The 19,044-nt window shown below is 54.4% G+C and overlaps 1 protein-coding gene across 1 annotated transcript in view; it reads right to left on the reverse strand.

Moving 5' to 3' along the window:
* Positions 1 to 19,044, reverse strand: part of OBSCN (obscurin, cytoskeletal calmodulin and titin-interacting RhoGEF) — a 188,951-nt gene that overhangs the window by 28,394 nt on the left and 141,513 nt on the right. Inside the window, 20 exon segments of the mRNA XM_057708594.1 lie at positions 3,283 to 3,396; positions 3,976 to 4,153; positions 4,306 to 4,464; positions 4,571 to 4,735; positions 4,818 to 4,934; positions 5,270 to 5,426; positions 6,161 to 6,334; positions 6,612 to 6,694; positions 6,819 to 7,019; positions 7,453 to 7,592; positions 7,748 to 7,867; positions 9,150 to 9,217; positions 9,493 to 9,565; positions 9,957 to 10,175; positions 10,331 to 10,429; positions 10,569 to 10,601; positions 11,258 to 11,455; positions 11,607 to 11,731; positions 11,975 to 12,053; positions 18,134 to 18,412. Of these exon segments, the coding sequence (XP_057564577.1) occupies positions 3,283 to 3,396; positions 3,976 to 4,153; positions 4,306 to 4,464; positions 4,571 to 4,735; positions 4,818 to 4,934; positions 5,270 to 5,426; positions 6,161 to 6,334; positions 6,612 to 6,694; positions 6,819 to 7,019; positions 7,453 to 7,592; positions 7,748 to 7,867; positions 9,150 to 9,217; positions 9,493 to 9,565; positions 9,957 to 10,175; positions 10,331 to 10,429; positions 10,569 to 10,601; positions 11,258 to 11,455; positions 11,607 to 11,731; positions 11,975 to 12,053; positions 18,134 to 18,412 (2,781 nt within the window).

Here is a 19,044-nt window from a genome sequence, read left to right on the forward strand (position 1 = left end):
TCACTAAGCTGTGGAATGTGTCTTGTTCCATCCCAGGCCCCTTCCTCCTCCTCCACCCTCACCTCTGCTTTAAGAGAAAAATAATCAGAAGTGGGCCTTGGTCTCCCTGTGCGCTGCATGCCCATCTGATATGCCAGGGACCCCAGGCAGGGGGAGAACTTGGATTCTGATGGCTCTGCTGGATACAGGCATCTGGACTCCACTTACGGGATTTGAGCAAGGTTCCCAGAGAACAGGAAAAGTAATGTCACCTTGGGGTCAAGTCAGGGTGCTATGACTGTGGCTTCTACCTCTGGACCCTGATGTTTGCTGTTTGCAATTCCCTGCTCCACCCAAGGGTGGGGATGCCCTACACATGGATAGGTGATGATGGAGCACGTAACCAGCTCCAGCCCAGCAACCTGTCACTTCCCAAGATTGTGAAAAGAACCCCAGGAGGAGAAAGGAAGTTCCAGGCCTCCTGGGCGATGTGAAAGTAGCCAAGGTAACGAGAGAGGCCGAGTCCAAAATCAACAGCCTTGTACAGCCAGAGAGCGTGGCTGGCAGGAGGCTGTCACCAGCCTAATCCAGGCACTGCTCCTGTGGCTGCAGCTGGCGTGGACAGGGTGGCTGTCATGGGGTCTGCTGTGCAGGCTAACAGCTCCTGGCAGGAGTCCTGGTCACTCCAGCCACCTGCTTTCCCTTCCTGCTGGCATGCAGGGACCAAGACCAGCGGTCCCTGCATTCGCATGGCACGATCTCTAACACACATCAGTGCTGCTCTCTGCTCCCTGCTGGCTGCCCCGGGGGTGGATCAGGACCTGGCCCTCTGCCCGACACTCAAGCTTCTGCCAAACGAATGACATTCTGCTGGCTGGTGAGTCTGATTTCTCCTGCCAGATGCTACTTTTCCTGGCAAAGGTTATGTGCTCACTGACCTTGAGATGTTGTGAATGCCCTAGCCATTCAGTTTGACACTTGACAGACTATAGACAGGTGGGTTGAAGACACCCTTCCCTTGGGTCCATGAACCATGGAGGCAAAGTGAGGCCACTGACAGGGCTCAGCCCAGACCACGCGGGTTCCTGTGTGGAGTTGCCGCACTGCACACGGCGCCGAGCGCCAGTGCACGCCAGACAGGGGACTGCCGAGAGAGATGCTCTGAGTTGGGGAGTGCACATTACACGGGGTGGACCGCCCCCCCCCCCATCTGGCAGATGGGCGCCTCTCAGGGCCATTTGCGGTGTTTCCAACCGTGATGCTGCTTTAGGTCAGTGAACCATCCACTCTGGCCACACCACAAGGCTGTGTGTGTTGCCTGGACCGCCTGCAGTTTGAGAACCTGTGCCGTCTGTCACAGAAGCTGCCCAACATGAACTGCCCATCTGACTGCCCCTTGCTTCCCTTGCTCACTGGACACAGCTGTCCTCAGAGGGGTCAAAGCCTGCAAGCTGCTCACGGGGTAATGGTCAAGAGGAAAGGGACGGCGATGGTCTGGATAGACGTGGGCACCTGGGATCCCACTTGACTGGTCCCGGGCACAGCGCATCCCTCATTCCCCTCCGACGCAGCCCGGCCGGCACACCCTCCTGGGGGCAGCCTAGCTGAAAGGTGGTGGCTGAGGGCTCATTCTTACTTCTAAATAAATTTATGGAATGGCTTTGTCTCTCTGAACCCATCTTCACAGGCAAAAGGTCTTGGTGTGAGAAGGGCTGGCGGGGAAGTGGAGTTGCACTGCATGGGTTCTGTGAGGCAGCTGGGAAGCAAACTCCACAGACCCCAGGACCCCACAGACCCCGGAAGGAAGATCCCCAGGGTGCTGCGGGGAACCAGCTGCTGCATCCCTGACTCTGCCCTGAAGCTCTGACTTGGGACAGGGATGACCCCTCTTTCAGGCCCAGCAAAATGCCCCTGAATGTCTTTTCCAGCCCCATTCTTAGCCATTCGTGGGTGAACAAATGCCCCCAGCTGGTTGTGGACAAGCAGGACAGGAGGACTGACTTCCTTGGGACAGCTCGACTGACTTCCCTAGGACAGCTCCTCCAAAACCAGGACTGGACTCGGCTATTGGGACTAAACTAGGGATTCAGGATTTACCTGCCAGCCTGGGTGAGACCTACCTGCCAGCCAGGTGAGGCCTAATAGGAGCATCTTGATTTACCTGGGACCTTGGACCACACCAGGTGGTCTATGCCACATTGTGATTTAGGGTGGGGGCTTTAGGCCATACGGCATCAGCTTGAGCTCGGAGGGGCCAGAGATTGAGGTCAGCCTTGCAGGTGGTCAGCCTACATGAATGCCCCAACTGAAACCCTGGACGACAAGCCTCAACAAGTGAGTGTCCTTGGTTGGCCACACTCCGTGTGCCAGCACACATCAGTACTGACAGAAACAGGCATGTCCACATGACTCCATTGTGGGGGACATCTGAACCACGCCTGGACCCCCAACTGGACCCCACCCCATGTACCTCTTCCCTCTTACTGCCGTAAACCCGGAGGGCTGTGCTGTGTTCTGTGAGTCCTAGTAAATCACTGAACCTGAAGGTGGTTGTGGAACCCCCAACCTTGCAGTTGGTGTCCAGTGAGAACGGTCTTGGGCTCCTGAACTTGGTGTCAGAAGTCACGGTGTTCCTGGGAACCCCCGAACTTTGCAGCTCCCTTCACACACAGAGTCAAATCTGAGACCCACAGGGCAGCCCCCAAGGCCCAGCATTTCCCAGCCTCGCTCCCCACCACACCAGCCTCAGTGCCTCCCCTCTCCCCTGTCCTCCCGCAGCCTCGCTGCCCATTTGGAGTTCCTCCAACATGTCTGCATGATGGCCACCCTCTGCCCTTCTCTCTGCCTTATTTCTCTGGCTGGTCACGTCACTTCTGACTTCATATTACACATTTGTCTATGTGCTTGTCATCTGTCTCCTCCCCTAGAAGGGCAGCCTGCTTGGACAAGGCTGACTGGCCTGTTCATTGCTGTTTCCCCTGCACCTAGAATGGTACCTGGGCAGTCAGCACAAACATGTCAAATGAGAGTTAATGAGTGAGATTCAGTGATGGGCAGAGCCACTGCGTCAGAAACACAATGCACATCTGAGCAGCTCACCTCTGTCCCACCTCAACCACCTGTGCACACTGGCCAGCCTGTCTTTGATTCAGGAGCAGGCAACTGGAGCAGAGGGCCTGTCTCTTGTGTCCAGCCCCTCAGCCAGACCCCACCCTGGATCCCTGGGCCCCTGCCCAGCCTGATTCCCTCTGGGCGGCTCTTGCCTGTTGCAGGAGCAGTAGCCACTGGCCCCCAAAGGCCTACCTTTGTACCAGCTGACAATGGGCTTGGGTGTGCCCGTCACACGGCAGGCCAGCTTGACTGTCTCGCCCAGCTCAACTGTGCAGTCGGCCAGCTCCTCTTCAAAATCCGGGGGGCCTGGGGATATATACAAGGGCCTTGAGCACTCACCTGTCCCCTCAGGTGCACAGCTGGCAGGGCCAGAGCCCCAAGGATGTGGTTGCAACAGATATCACCCCTTGTGAGCCTTTGTCTGTAGTACCACACCAGGGCCTGGATGGGAATTAGGCTGAGAGACACAGGCTGGGTGTATATTGGGGAGTGGCAGGGACTGTGGAAAAGGAGGGCGTGTTGAAATGGGATCTTCGCTCTTGTTCCAAGTGAGGGAGCAAAACCAAGACTTCTGGGTCCTTCACATTCCTAACAGTCTGGGCTCCTGCCCTGTGCTGGGAAGTCCCGAGTGAACCTCCAGGCTCCCCTCCATTCTGGTCAGGGCCAGCCCTGCGCTCTGATTCAGGGCTCCCGAGAGGCTGGGCTAACCAAGGGGAGAGCGAGCCACTTGCCCCAGAATCGAGCCCTTCCCCTTGCGCCTGCCCAGGTAGGGGCAGGGGCCAGAGCTCAGGACCTGCCAACCCGGGTACTCCCAAGCCAGCCAGGCAGCCAGGCTGAAAGGTTCAGCCTCCCACCCAGCCCTGCCCCATGAGCCCAGGCACTCACGCCAGACAGGCAGGGCCAGGCGCTGCTGGATGCCACAGATCTCCTTCACCCAGGAGTTCTTAGTGATGACCGTCCGCGCCTGCAGCAGGTACTTGCGCACGGAGTCCTCCCGCTCATGCCAAACCTCAAAGGCACGGTCATCGCCCTCCACCTGGTCGTTCAGGTCGATGCTGCTGAGCTGTAGGGGGAGGATGCAGGCTGACTGCCCAGATGCAGGCTGGGCCATGGCCACCCAGGACAGGGCTGTGGGACCGGCCACCAGCCTCCACCTGCCTGCACGTCCTGCAGGGCCTCCCTCTGCCCACCCAGCCTCCGTCACAGCCTGCAAACCTTCATCATGTTCCGGAAGACGTAGCTGAAGGTGTCAGTGCGTGAGTCCCGTCTGGGCTTGCAGACCACCAGGTGGTGGCGGAACAGGAAGACATGCCGGTGGTGGCCCTTCCATGGCATCCGCGCACCCGGTGCCCCCTCCCATACGACGAAGTGGCCCTGGGAGAGCAGTCAGCTGGTGGTCAGCCAGGCCCAGCCTGGAGTCCAGCCCTCCCCAAGCCCTGACCACCTGTCCAGGCCCTCCACTGCTCCCCCAGCCCCACACCTGGCGGATGGGCTCGCCCAGGGCCTCCAGGGTGCCTGGGTAGTTCTCCATGAGCGACACGTGCAGCTGGTTCTCGGCTCGCTGAGGCAGGGCCGACACCACGGCGTAGGCCTGCTCCAGCAGCGCGCAGTTCTGTCCGTTCCGCGCCTTGTTGCGGATCAGCTCCTGTGGGAGACGGCAGGTCAGGGCGAGGCCTGGGGCGGCTGGCACGGGGGTGGCCCCGCAGGCCCTGGCCGGCCCCGCCTACCTTGAGCAGGGCCTGGTACTGCTGCACCCGCTCCACCGGCTGCTCCAGGAAGTGCTGCAGTGGTGGTGGGGGGGGCTGCGAGGGACCTGCAGCCGACAGCACCTCCTCAGTGTATTTCTGTGGGAAACGTAGCGCTGGGTTCAGGGCAGGAGGGCACAGCCTCCGGATGGCCTGTGTCCTCAGAGCCCGAAAGCTGGTGGATCAGGGTCCCAGGGGTGCATGCACGAGCACACACAGGCCCTCCTCCCCAGGTGGTCCTCACCCCCGCCTCAGGTGATGGCCGGTGTCGTTGTCTAACAGGTGAGCAGAGCTTGGGGTTGGGGGGGACCTTGCCTGCTGTTCTAAGCTGGGGGCCAGGGGGCCTGGGCAGGCTGAAGTGGGGCCTGAGCAGGGTTGGGGAAGATGACCTAAGAGCGGAGAGCCAGCATGGAGCCTGATGGGCAGAGGGGCACCTTGTAGAACTCCTGCACTGCCGTGCTGACCATCACCGACTCGGCCTGCACTCGGCCCACCAGGAACTCCAGGTACTTCTCAAAGGCCGCCTGGTTCTTGATGAAGCACATGGCCACATCGTCATCCGTGTCGCAGCTACGCAGCTCCTGTAAGAAGCTGCCGTGGGGACGAACAGTGGTCAGGTGAGGGCTGACATCAGGACCCCCGCCCACAACCCACGACCCAGCCCCAAACCCTCAGGTTTGGGAAGAAAACAGGGCCGGGTCCTTGTGGATGAGAGTGGGTGTGCTGGGCCGTGAGGGCCGTGCGTGTGTGGTGTTTCAGGGCACGCACTTGTGTGCACGTGTGCTGCATGTACACCCATGTGTGTGCAGGTGTGTAAGCAGCTAAGGGAGTGCATGCCTGTGGGTGTACATGTACTCACGTGTGTGCCATGTACGTGCACGCCCACATGTCAAAGGGTGTGTGTGTGCGTGCCCAGGTACGCGTGCGCACGTTCCTGGGGTATGCCTGTGTGCTGGGTTGCAGTGGGAAGCCTAAGCTGGGGTTAAGCCAAGTGCACGTGCCTGTGTTCCTGGGGACACGTGCGCTCTTGCACTGGGCTGTGGTGCACCAATGCGTGAATCAAGTCATCAAAGGTTCTGTCTCTTCTCGACTCCTGCCCACTGCCCTGAGCCACAGCCCTGTCACTACACGCATGTGCGAGTGTGAGCATCCACGTATATGTGCGCATGCGTGGTGTGTGCCCATGTATGTCTGTCCGTGTGTCCTGTGCATGTATGACTGATGTGTGCACATACGTATCTACACATGTGCATGTGTGTGTCTAAGCGTGTGCGTGTGTACACACAGACCTGGGGAAAAGCCTGGAGGCCCACCCCCACGCCCACCTGCTGTGGAACTGGCTGATGTCCTGCACATTTCGGAAGATGACTGCCTTCTGGCTGGCCACGGCCGTGGGCACGTGGGGGCAGCGGTCCATGTACTGCATGTGGTGGGTCTGCAGGAACTGCAGCTTGCCCACAAAGGTCTGCTCCGAGCTCAGCAGCTCCCGGATGATGGAGCTGGGTGGGGAGAGAGCCGCGAGGGGAAGAGCCAGGAGCTCAGCTGCCGCACGAGGCCCTTCCAGGTCACGTGCACCCTGCCGCCCACCTTCAGCTGGGCCGGGCAAGATGGTGGGGGGAGGGCACCCCCACACACCAGGCAGCCCCACCCCACGAAGTTGCCGGGCAAGGTCCCACCTGCTAGAGGCCAGCCCCTGAGGACTTGTGTGGAATGAGCATCTCGGAGGCCCCCCACGGGATCCCAGCTTCCCACAGCTCCTGCCCGGCGGCCCCTCACCTCAGCCGCGTCTTGTACTCATCCTCCGATACAGCTTCGCCAGGGAACTCAGGGGCCTCAGCGGGCCCCCACTCGGGTGACAGCTGGTGAGAAACAGCAGAGGGTCATAGGCAGCCTGAGCACTGGCCTGTCCTTTGAGGGTCAGGCTCCCACCTTCATGGGGGGGCATGTACAACCCCAGGACCACCCCTCCAGCCATCCAGGTACCTTGAGTCGCTTGTCCAGGTAAGCAGGGGACACCCAGCCTTGCCGAGAGGGGCTGGACTTGGTGGGTTTGGTACGCACAAGCCAACGCAGCGGGTGGGCCGAGTCCAGCACCTCCACATACTGGCCCTCCCGCAGCAGGATGGCATCCTGCTCAGCCCCCAGGGGCAGGTAGTCAGCTGTGACCACATAGATGTCAAAGATCTGGGGGCAAGTCGCTGAGTCAGACCAGGATTGGGGCCAGCCAGGCCTCCCAAGGCCACAACAGTCCCCAAAAGACCCTGGGGGGGGGGGAGGTGGAGCCAGAGAGGGGCCAATGGGCCTCCCAAGGCCCCAGGCTACAAGGAATTAAGTGGAGAAGAAGTAGCCATGCTGAGATTCCATGAAGTTCTAGAACAGGCCCAACCCACCTCTGCTGATGGAAACCCTATCGGGAGTGGCAGGTGGCCCACCACAAGGGGACAAGGAGGAACCTCTAGGGTGCTGGGGGTGTCCTGGGTCGTGGTGGTGATACTGGCCACTCAGGAGTGTGCCCACACCTCCTCTGCCCCACCTCCCCCTGCCCCTACACCAGCTCCACCTCCACCCTGCCCCCCACGCTCTCACACCCCCTCGCCCACCCTGCCTGCCCATGCACCTCTCCCCGGGAGTCTCCATCCTCAGACTCGGAGGACGACTCCTGAACGCTGGAAGAGGGGCGTGAACGGCCATGCCGGGGGGACGCGGATGGCGTCTTGGACTCCTCGTCGCTGTCACCTCCTGGCACCTGCAGCGTGGCTGGAGGACACAGGGCACATGACGCCCTCGAAAGGCCTGCCCCCTGTGCTGCCTTCCCGTGGGTCTCCAGGGCATTCAGGTGAGGAGGGGCCCCAGTCCTGGGGGCTCAGTCCTGGCCACCCCCTGGACCTCGCTCCATCACCAGCCACCCTTACCCTGTGTGATCTTGGCTGACACCATCTCTGTGATCTGCGAGGTGAGCTTCTTCAGGAACTCCTCTGTGCCCACCTCGGCCAAGGACAGGTGGCCACAGGCCTCTGCTGCCAGGAGCTCTCCTAGGGGCCAGACCCTAGCTCAGCCAGGTGTGCTCCACAGATGTGCCTGAACACCCACCTCCAGGCCCATCCTGGGCTTGGGGGTCAGAGGAGCCGAGGGGTGCACAGATTTGGGCCAGCACTGCCAGAAGCAGGGAAGGCTGGCCACGACTAGGCGTCTCTTTGTCTCAAGGGCATCTGAGCCAAGCTGTGACTTAGGGGACCACAAACTCAGGGAAGCAGGATCTGGGCAGTGGGGGCAGCAGGTGGCTGGGGGGAGAGCAGGAGGTCAGGGCAGGCCGCCAGCAGGGCTGCAAGGGCAGCTAAGGGCAAAGCTGGGTAAGCGGTCAGGCTGGGGTTGGAGCTTGGAGCTGCGCGGTCCCCAGTGGGGTCTGTGCCACCTCCATTCCTGTTGGCCACCAGGCCACTGGTCTGCGAAGGGGCTCGGAAGGGACGGAGATGACAAGCAGTCAGCCAAGCAGTGTAACACAAGGGCAGGTTCTGGACACTGAAGGCAGGGGGCAGGATCCCCAAACTGTGGCCCAAGGGCTGGGGGGTCCAGACCCCTGGCAGCTGTGATTTGATGGCTTCAGGATGAGCTTGATGGAAGTGGGACCCTTTGCGGGGGGAGGGGGCAGGGGGAGTTGTTGGGCTTAAGGGGGAATGAGGGCGGCCTGGGGGCGGGGGGTAAATTAACAAAGCAGGTCAGTGGAGAAGTGATCCCAAAGGTGGACCATGGGGTGCACAGCTCTCTCCTCTCAACTTCTGTGCAGACTCAGTATTTTCCATAAAAACAGTTTAAAATACACCAAGGTGCTGGGGCCTTGTGCAGGTGGCCAGGAAGTGGCTGGACACGTCAGGGGGCAGGCACACTTAGAGACTGGAGTAGGGGGACCCAGCTTGGGGGCAGGGGGAGAATCCCAGACAACGTGGGGGCCCTGCTGGCAGCACACCCAGCACTCCCTCCCCGAACCGTCCTCACGCCAGCCCTGCCTCAGCAGCTGCCTGCACCCAGGCATCCACACGGCCCACTGGACACGAGCTCTAAGCCAAGGGCTGGCCCAGCCCAGGGGCCCCTGTGAGCTTCCACGTCCTCAGGGTCAGAAATGGCCCGAAGACCAACCAAAGCTCAGAATTGGGCCCATTAGAGGGCAGGGAGCCCCAGCCCGGGGCTGGGCAAACAGGTGTTCCTGGGGCCACAGGGTCCGGAGGAGCCTCTCAGTCCTGGGGCTACCAGCTGGGCAGCCTCCTCCGCACCTCCCATCCCCTACCCCACCCAGGTGTGTGCCCACCCAGCCCGTACCTTTCCTCTGCCCAAAGAGGTCAGCAAAACCCGCAGGTTCTGACATCTGTGCGGAAACAGCTTGGGTCCTAAAGGGGAAGGAGGTATCCTGAGGGGCCTGACGGAAAAGAGGGTCTGGGGGCATGGGCCTGGGTGCCGCAGTTGGGGCCCTGGGGGAGTTCTTCCTTTACAATGGGGGCCCAAGCCACGTGGCCCAAGAGGAAAAGAACTGGGCTGGGGTCCAGGATGGGGCTCCCTCCCCAGCGGCAGCACCGACCCCCAGGGCCAGGACCCCACTCTCAGGACCTGCACTCCCAGGACTTCAGTCCTGGCCCCTCTGGCTCTTGAGCAGCCCCTCACTCACCCTTGCAGGAAGGTGGAGATGAGGGCCTCCTTCACCCCGGGCTGCTCTTCCACTGCCCCAGCCTCCTTAGGCACTGTCAGGAGAACAGGGTGAGCCACCAGGACGACACGTCATACCACTGAGCTCTGAGCCCGGTCAGCACCCCTGCCAGGGATGCCTGGACAACCTCCCAGGGGGTCTTGGCCCTGTCATCTGGAGCCCCGAGGAAGACTGTGTCCAGTGTTCCAACTTGGCCCACAGCCATCCCACCAGTGGTAGGGACAGGAATGGGGTCTGCACTTGCCTCACTAGCCCTCGGAGGAGCTGAGAGGGGCTCAGGGCGGCAGGGGGCTTCTAGGAGGGTCTCTGCTGGAGGAGTGGAGCCCACAGGGTAGGGGGTGGGAGCTGGCCCATGAGCTCTGAGGCTGGACACTACCCACACTGCCACCCTCCCACTCCCAGCTGGGTCACCCATGCCCACTCACAGCCAGAGACGTGCAAACTTGCAGAACAGAGGGCCTGGCCAGCAGCATTGGTGGCGATGCAGGTGTATGTGCCCTGGTGCTGTCGGCCCACATCCAGCAGGACCAGGCTGTGCTGCTGGGCAGAGCTGGCCACCGTATAGCCCGGTGTGTGGCAGCCGATCCACAGCACACCCTGCTCAGCCTCCTCCCGCAGCCAGTGCACGGCTGGGGGTGGGTTTCCTGCAGGCAGGAGTATATACGGTGGACAGTCCTTCCCCACACCAGGAGTGCGGCTCTGGGAGGCAGGGGTCATCTCTGAGCCTCCCTAGGAGCGTCCTGAGTGGGGCCCTCCCTTGGGGATTCCCTGAGTGCGACCGGGGGGCAGGACATCCTACCTTCAACCTTCACTGAGAAGGTGATGCTGGAGCCCTTCTTCACCTTCTTGGAGGTGAACTTCTCCAGGAATCGGGGTGGAACCAGCTGTTGGTGTACATCTGGAGAGACATGGGGCAGCTGGTGGTACACAATGCAGAGCCCCATTTCCACACAGTTGTCCCCCTCACACACCCTCACTGAACCTGTCCCCAGTGCCCACTCCACCTTCCCTCCCTCTGCCCTCTGGAGTCGGCTCACCTAATGCTGGCTTCTCTTCTGGTTCTCCAGGGCCTGAAAAAGGCACAGAAGTCAGATCTACATCACCTAGGTACCCCTCCTCTGAGTGGGCCTGCCCAGCAGCTTGGGAATCCCGAGGGTGGCCCCGCCCATCCCTACACACAGCACCTTTCCTAAACCTGGCCATGCAGACGTGCAATTCACACGCAGGCCCCATGGACCAGATGCAATGTTACCCACGCCCGCCCAGGAGTCTGGGGCATCGCTCTGAAACCAACACGTGGATGCCTGTGCTCAAAACGTCACACTGAAGCAAGGCCACAGGCAGTGGTGGGTCCCTAGACCAGCGCAGATTTGGGCAAGGCTTGGAATCACCTTGTAATGCTCAGAACTTTGGAAAATAAGGAAGTTCAGACCTCTACTCCCAAAATAACTACCTGTCTCTTCCTCCGCACAGTCTACTGGGGGCCCCATGTTTGCCTGGGCCTACTCCACCAGCTAGCTAGCCAGCTTGCTGGTCAGTTTTCTGGGGCCCCACACCCCCCGCCCCCCAACAAGGGCACATGCTCTCTGGAAGCCAGCTTCTGGCCACCTGTGACTTCCGCACACGGGGGCAGTGACCTAGCTCCCAGGCCTGCCACAGCATGGTTTACAGGTGGACATGAACCCAGGTGTGGACACCAGGCTCTGCTGCGTCCCTAAGCACCCACCTCGGACCAGCAGCCGAGCAGATGAATAAGCAGCACCCACAGTGTTGCTGATGTAGGCCGAGTACTGGCCAGCATCCTCGCCGGTAACTGAGACAATCTCCAGGGTGTGCACTGTCTTCCTGTCAGCCATGCGGATGTGCGCAGATGCGGTCAGGGGCTGGCCGTCTTTGAACCAGTACAGCCGAGGCGTGGGGTAGCCTGGGGCCGCAGGGGGAGTGGTCAGCACAGGGCCGCAGCCCAGTGGGCACCATGCCCTCCCCAGGTCCTCAGAGGCCCCTGGGTCACGGGTAATCGTGCAACCTCTGCTGGTGGCAGGCAGCCCCTTGCCCTTCGTCCCTCTCTCTTGTACCTTTCACTTTGAGCTGGAACTTGGCCAGGCGCGTGCCAGGGGCCACCTGGAGGTCTTTCAACTCCTCCACAACCTGGGGCAGCTGCCCCTCCTCTGAGGTAGACTCCGTGCCCTCTTGCTCCCGGCTGGTGGGGAGAACAAAGAAGGGGCAGCCGTGAGATGGACCCGTGAGGGGTCCAGGATAGGAGGGGACCAGGGTCAGGTGTGGATTGTGTGAGGTCTCCTCTTTGCTGGACAGAGACTGCCATGGCCTGGCTGCAGGCTCCAGGATTTGAATTCTGTCAGTCCAAGCCAGCATTTCCACCCCCCACAAAGGGTCTGGGACCACAAGCCCGCTGGGCACTGCCCACCTCTGCATGGCCCTCTACCTGGACAGGTAGCCTTGGGCGCTGAAATAGGATGACGTCTCCGTGGCATCTGCAGCAGTGTCGTAGTCAGTGCTGGTCACTGAGGATGAAGGGTGGAGCTGAAGTGAGACCTGTACCCCATCTGCCTGGGCACGGGCCCCACACCAGAGGCTACCTGTTTCTCACTGCACAGCCATTCCTGGGAGACACTCACACTTTTGAGTCAGCAGGCATGGGGAACACAGCTACCCTGTGGCCCCTCCCCGTCCCCAGGCTGTTACCAGCCCATGTTTCCAGGCCTGTAACTAACTACAAGACCCAACAATTATAACTACTGGGCTTCATAAATAGCAGACAGTGGTAATAACAGCATCTTCCAGTTCCAGCCAACTAAGGAACAAGGGTGACATAGGCCTCAAAACCAACAGCTGGGGCTTCCACTTCTAGCCGCAGTGGAGAAGAGGGGCTGGATTTATCCTCTGCTACAGTCTGAATGTTGTGTCCCCCAAAATTCATATGTTGAAGCCCTAACCCCCAACGTGATGGTGTTTGAAGATGGGACCTTTTTGAGGTGATCAGGCTTAGATGAGGTCATGAAGGTGGAGCCTCATGAATGGGATTAGTGCCCTTCTAAGAAGAGAGCCCTTGCCCCTTGCCCCACATGAGAGCACAGTGAGAAGACAGACGTCTGCAACTCGCAAGAGGGCTCTCACCAGTACCCAATCATGCTGACACCCTGATTTCAGACTTCCAGTCTCCATAACTTCAAGCAATACATTTTTGTTATTTAAGCTTCCCAGTCTATGGTACTCTGTTACAACAGCCTGAACTAAGACACTGGCCCCCTGAAACAACCAAAGGAAAACAAACACAATATACAAAACAATGGTTGTGATGTTGTGATCTGAAATAAGAAATATATGTTTGGTCTTCCTCCTGTTCCTGACTCAGAGCTCCTAAACCCTTGGAATTTCCGAAATGAGAAGAGGTATAAAGGTGGGGTTTTTTATGTTAATGAGGTGATTTTTGGACAGCCCTTAAGGATGGGGGCTGGTTGCCAGGGTAACCAACCATGTGATTAGAAGGTTGGGGCTGCTTGACCTCCAGGAAGCAGAAAGGGGCTGGAAGACTGAGTTCAATCACCAATGGTCAATGATTTAATCAGTTGTGCTTATGTAATGAAGACTTCATAAAAACCCAGAAGGATGAGGTTCAGAGAGCTTCCCAGCTGGTGAGCACGTGGAGACTGGCAGAGGGTGGCATGCTTGGCCCTGCCCCTTCCCACATGCCTTGCCTGTATGTCTCTTCCATCTGGCTGTTTCTGAGTTATATCCTTTTATAATCAACCGCTGATCTAATAAGTAAAATATTTCTCTGAGTTCTCTGAGCCACTTTAGCAAATTAATCAAACCCAAGGAGGGGGGTCACTGGAACCTCTAATTTATAGCTTATTGGCCAGAAGCACAGGTGACAACCTGGACTTGCAGCTGATATCTAAAGTGGTGGGAGAGGCAGCCTTGTGGGACTGAGTGCTTAACCTATGGGATCTGATGCTACCTCCAGGTAGACGGTGTCAGAATTGAGTTGAACTGTGGGACACGCAGCTGGTGTCTCAGAGAATTTCTTTTTGTGTGGGAAAAAAACCCATACATTGGAATTGTGTACAGAATCATCAGAGTGGTTAAGCAAGTGAAGGACAGTGATCTGTTAGGGACAGGAAACAATGGTGAGCCCTATAATTGCCCCCAGCTTCCTGATCTAAGTTTATAGGAAGGGGAACCAGAGGCAGAGCAAGGCACACCCTGAGTTGAGGACACAGAGCTGACGTCCTGAGAGATGAAGGCAGCTTGTGTCCATGGAACAGAAAACCAGAGAAGAGAAAGCTGCACAGTGAGAGGGCTCCCTGCCTCGAGGACTGGCACACGAACACAGGATAGAGCCACCTGAAAGGACTAGAGGAAAGAGCACTAGAGACGCACAAGGGCTGGAATAATGTCTGCTTACAGTCCAATTAGAGACTTTCATAACTCACAGGGCATCAGGTAGAGTACTCAGGAACACTCTCACTTCGGCAGACAAAGATGCCTTGGACTGAGCACTGCCTTGGCCCCAGCTAATAAATCACACAGACCCGAAAGGATCAAGCTGCTTCCAAGTAACTCCCAGTATTGCTCAAGAAGCCCTGCAGAAACACAAAATATCCAGCTCCCAGGAGAGTTAAATTCACAGGGTCAGGCATTCAGCCAAGACTGTCAGACATGCAAAGAGGCAGGAAACACACAACCTATAACGTGTGGAATAATCAGTCAGTCGAAACCAACTCAGATTTGACAGAGATGGTAGAACTGGGAGAGAAGGACATCAACACAGGTATTAGAACTGTCTTCCACGTGTTCAAAAAGTTAAGATGAGATATAGAACATACAAAAAAGGCTTGAGTAGAACTTCTGGAGATAAACAATACAATGGATGGGATTGATAGCAGGTTAGATACTACAAAAAAAATAAGGGGGAATGTAAAAGCACAGCAATGAAACGAAGCAAAATGAAGTGCACAGAGAAAAGAATTTTAAAAATTGAAAAGGATTATTAGTAAACAGTAGTACAACTTCAAGTGGCTTGATTATATGTAACTTAAGTCCCCAAATGAAAGAGGAAAGGAAAAGTATTTGAAGAAATAATGCCCAACCCAGATGTCAAACTTAATGAAAACTATTAACCCAAAATTCCAGGAAGCTCAATTAACCGCAAGCACAAGGAATATAAATAAAGTGCACCAAAGAGTATGATCAAATTACTCAAAAACCAGTGATACAAAGAAAATCTTAAGACATATCCAGAGATCATGTTTGCAGAAACTGACAAGAAACTGATCTGAAAATTCATAAGAAAATGGCAAGAGACTCAGGATGGTCAAAACAATCTTGAACAAGAACCAAGTTGGCAGACTCACACTTATAAATTTCAAAGCTTAATACGAGGCTACAATAGTCTAAACAGTGTCGTAATGGCATAATGACAGACATTTGGATGAAGGGAATAGAATTCAGAGTCAGAAATAAACCTATAAATTTCATGGAAATTCATTTCTGACAAGAGTTCCAAGATGCTTTTATGAGGTAAAATAATCTTTTCAACAAATAGTGCTGGGACAACTAGACTTCCACGTGAAAAAAAATGCATTGGAGCCCTTGCCTCAAACCATATACAAAAATGAACTCAAAATGGACAAAAACCTAAATATAAGAGAAGGCATAGGTGTAAATCTTTATAACCTCGGATTACACAGTAGTTTCTTAGACGTGACAAGTAAAACACAAGAAACCAAAGAAAAAGTAGATAAACTATACTCCATCAAAATTTAAAACTTTTGTGCATCAAACAACATTAAGAAAGTGAAAAAAATGGTGACAAGACAATGCACAGAACAGGAGAAAAGATTTGAAAATCATATACCTGATAAGGATCTAATACCAGACTATGTAAAGAACTCTTACAACTCAAGATTTAAAAGACAAATAAGCTAATTTTAAAATGGACAAGGATTCAAATAGGCATTTCTCCAAAAAAGATACACAAATTGCTAATAAGCACATGAAAAGATGCTCAACGTCCATCAGTAGGGAAACTCAAGTCAAAACCACGAGATACCACTCTACATCCATGAGGACGGCTCTAATTGAAAAGATGAACAATAACAAGTGCTGACAAAGATGTAGGGAAATTGGCACCTTTGTACACTGTTGGCAGACATGTAAAATGGTGTAGCTGCTGTGTAAAACAGTTTGTTAGTTTTTCTAAAAGTTAAACATAGAGTTACCACATGACCCAGCAATTCCACTCCTAGGTATAGATCCAAGAGAAATGAAAATGTGTGTCCACACAAAAACTTGCACATGAATCTTCATAGCAGCGTTATTCATAATAACCACAAACCAATGGATAAACATCATCCAATGAATGAATAAACTGTCCATATACAATGAAATACTTTTCAGCCATAAAAAGGAATGAAGTACTGACATTTATTACCTGGGCAGCCCTTGGAAACAAGCTCAGTAACAGAAACCAGACACAAAAGGACACACACTGTATAATTCCATTTACGTGGAAAGTTCATAATAGGCAAACCCACACAGACAGAAAATAGATTGGTGGTTGCCAGGGGCTGGGGGAGTAGGAATGGGGAGTGACGGGCAATGGGTATGGAGTCTCTTTCTGGGATGATGTTCTGGAAGTTGTTCTGAAATTAGATGGCAGCATAATGTTGTGAAAATATTAAAAACCACTGAATTATACATTTTTAAATGGTGAATTTTATGGCGTGCAAATGTCTAAAAAATGTTAAATCCCAACAGAAAAGATAAGTTATGTACAGAGAAACAAAGATAAGAACAACATCATATTCCTCATTGGAAAGAATGAGAGATGGTAGAGAACATCTTTAAAGTATGGAAAGAAAAAAAACTGTCCTAGCAAAAACATCCCAAAGAAAAGTGAAATAACGGCATTTTTCAGATATACCCACAATACAAAAAAATGCTAAAGATGTCCTTCAGGCAGAAAGAAAGTGTTATGAGATAGAAATCTAGATCTACATGGCAAAATAAAGAGCTTGCAAACAGAACTACTTAGGTAAATATATAAAATCTAGTCTTATTTAAGATGATTGACTTATAGTTGTGTTTTCTAATAGTTTTTCTTCCTTTTTATTGAATTATAGATTCTCATGCTGCTCTAAGAAATAATACAGAGTTCCCACTTACCCTTCATCCAGTTTCCAGCAATGTTAACTTGTCTCCTAACTATAAAAGGTGACATTGATATGATCCCTCAACCTTGTTCAGGCCGATCTTGTTCAGATTTCACAAGTTTCACATGAACTCCATCGAGTGTATGTGTGTTTGTTTAATTTTATGCAATAAAATGAAATTTTATCATAATTGTTGCACGTTAGTAATTCGTCCCTTTTCTTTGTTGAGTAGTATTCTATAGAATAGCCACACCACAGTTTAACAACTGGGTCATTACCAGTTTTGGGCTATTGCGAATAAAGCTGCTATGAGTATCTGGGCACAGGTTTTAATATGAATTTGAGTTTTTATTTCTCTGGGATAAATACTAAAAAAGGCAATTTGGGGATCATACAGTGACTACATAGTTTTATGAGCAACTGCAAACTGTTTTCCAGAGTGGCTGCACCACTTTACATTCTCACCATGCATGAGAGATCCCATTTCTCGGCAGGTTTACCTGCATTTGATGTTATCACCATTTTCAACTCTTAGCCGTCTTGGTAAGTGTTCAGTGATATCTCACTGGAGTTTTTATCTCCATTTCCCTGGTGGTTAATGATGCTGAACATCTTCCGTGTGCTTATGTGCCCTCTGTATGTCCTCTCCCTTGAAATGTATGGAGAGGTCTTTTGCGCCTATTCTAAGTGGATTTTTTAAAATTTTATTGTTTAATTTTGAGCTTTCCTTTACATATTTTTTTGGCCCTTTATAAGATATGTGATTTGCAGCCTGTAGCTTTTCATCCTCAACACCTGGTCTTTCTCAGAACAAAAGGTTTTAACTCTGAGGAGGTCTGTGTACCAATCTTTCCTTTTATGGGTCAAGTCTAAGCAGTCTTTTCCTAGCCCTAGGTCCTGAGGATGTCCTCCTACTTTCTTCTAAAAGCTTTATAGCTTCATAGTCTACATTTAAGTATCTAATCCATTTTGAGCTAATTTTCACATAAGGTCAAAGTTCATATTTACGAGTGTCCAAATTACTCCAGCACCATTTGAAATTCCATCCTTGAATCTGAAATTCTATCCTTCCTCCATTTAATTGCTTTTGCATTTTTGTCAAAAATCCGATGGATATATTTGTACTGAAGCTATCTAGGGGCCCGCCAGGAATCAGAGACCAAGACCAAATATATATTTCTTACTGTGACACAGTGCCATTAACCACTCACTGTGCCTATGGGCTATCTCCAAACCTTCCCAGGTTCCTCCCCAGCCCAGCCACCTCTCCAGGGGGTTCCAAGAGAACTCTCCATCCGCCACAAGACATTCCAGCCCCAAATCCTGCCTGGCCCAAGACCAATGCTCTCCAGGTCATCCTCTAACCCAGTACTGCTTCTCCCAGCCAGGATCCCACCCTGAACCATCAAACCCGACTGCGCACTCACGGTCCACGCGGAGCTCCGCCTTGGTAGAGGACACACCCACACTGTTCTCGGCCAGGCAGCGGTAGACACCCATGTCTGCTGGCACCACAGCAGTAATGATGAGCTGGTGGCCACCCTGCTGGTCCTCACTGATCATGTAGTGGTCATCCTCCTCCAGCACCCTCCCGTCCTTGAACCAGCGCACACTGGGCACAGGCTGGCCTGTCACCACACAGTCGAAGCTCACGGGGTACCCATCCAGCACCTCCTGATTCTGCAGCTCGGTCAGGAACACCGGGGCTGGGAGGGACAGGCAGGGCATACGGCATGTTAGCACAGCCTCCCCCCCCGTTGCCCCAGCTGCCCAGAGGGTCAATGTGCGTGATCTGCATGTCACTCATTCACATGAGCACTCACAGACGGGGTGGCTAAACTGAATTCTGTCTCTGCCAACAGAGCTCTTCCCTCCTCCCCATGCTCTAGAAGAATCCTCTCTTTGCTAGCCTGTTTCCCAAGCTACCATGAGGCCAGAGAGATTGCAAACAGGAAACGGGGAGGAGGGGGAAATAAAGGGAAGGCCAATGTTGGTAGGCTGGGATGGGAAGCTCGCTTGCAGCTCAGAATTACAGAGGAGGAATGAGGCTGTGGGTTATCGGTGATACTCCCTCTGCTGTTCCCAGGGAGCTGCAAGTGAACAGTGACATGACTTGTTAAGTAACGTTTAGTTGCTGGAGTGGGAAATGGGGCTCAGACTGGACTATGTGGAACCCCGCCTTTTATACAGATTACACCTCAAACCCTCATGGGGGAAAAAAAAACCCTGAACCCTAGGAAGTCAGTATTCCCGAATCCATTTCGCAGAATAGGACTCTGAGGCTCAAAGGGGCTAGCTAGTACCAGGCAGAGCTGGGATTTACACTGAGCTCTAACCC

Source organism: Hippopotamus amphibius, chromosome 15, assembly GCF_030028045.1.
Source record: "Hippopotamus amphibius kiboko isolate mHipAmp2 chromosome 15, mHipAmp2.hap2, whole genome shotgun sequence".
Taxonomy (NCBI): domain Eukaryota; kingdom Metazoa; phylum Chordata; class Mammalia; order Artiodactyla; family Hippopotamidae; genus Hippopotamus; species Hippopotamus amphibius.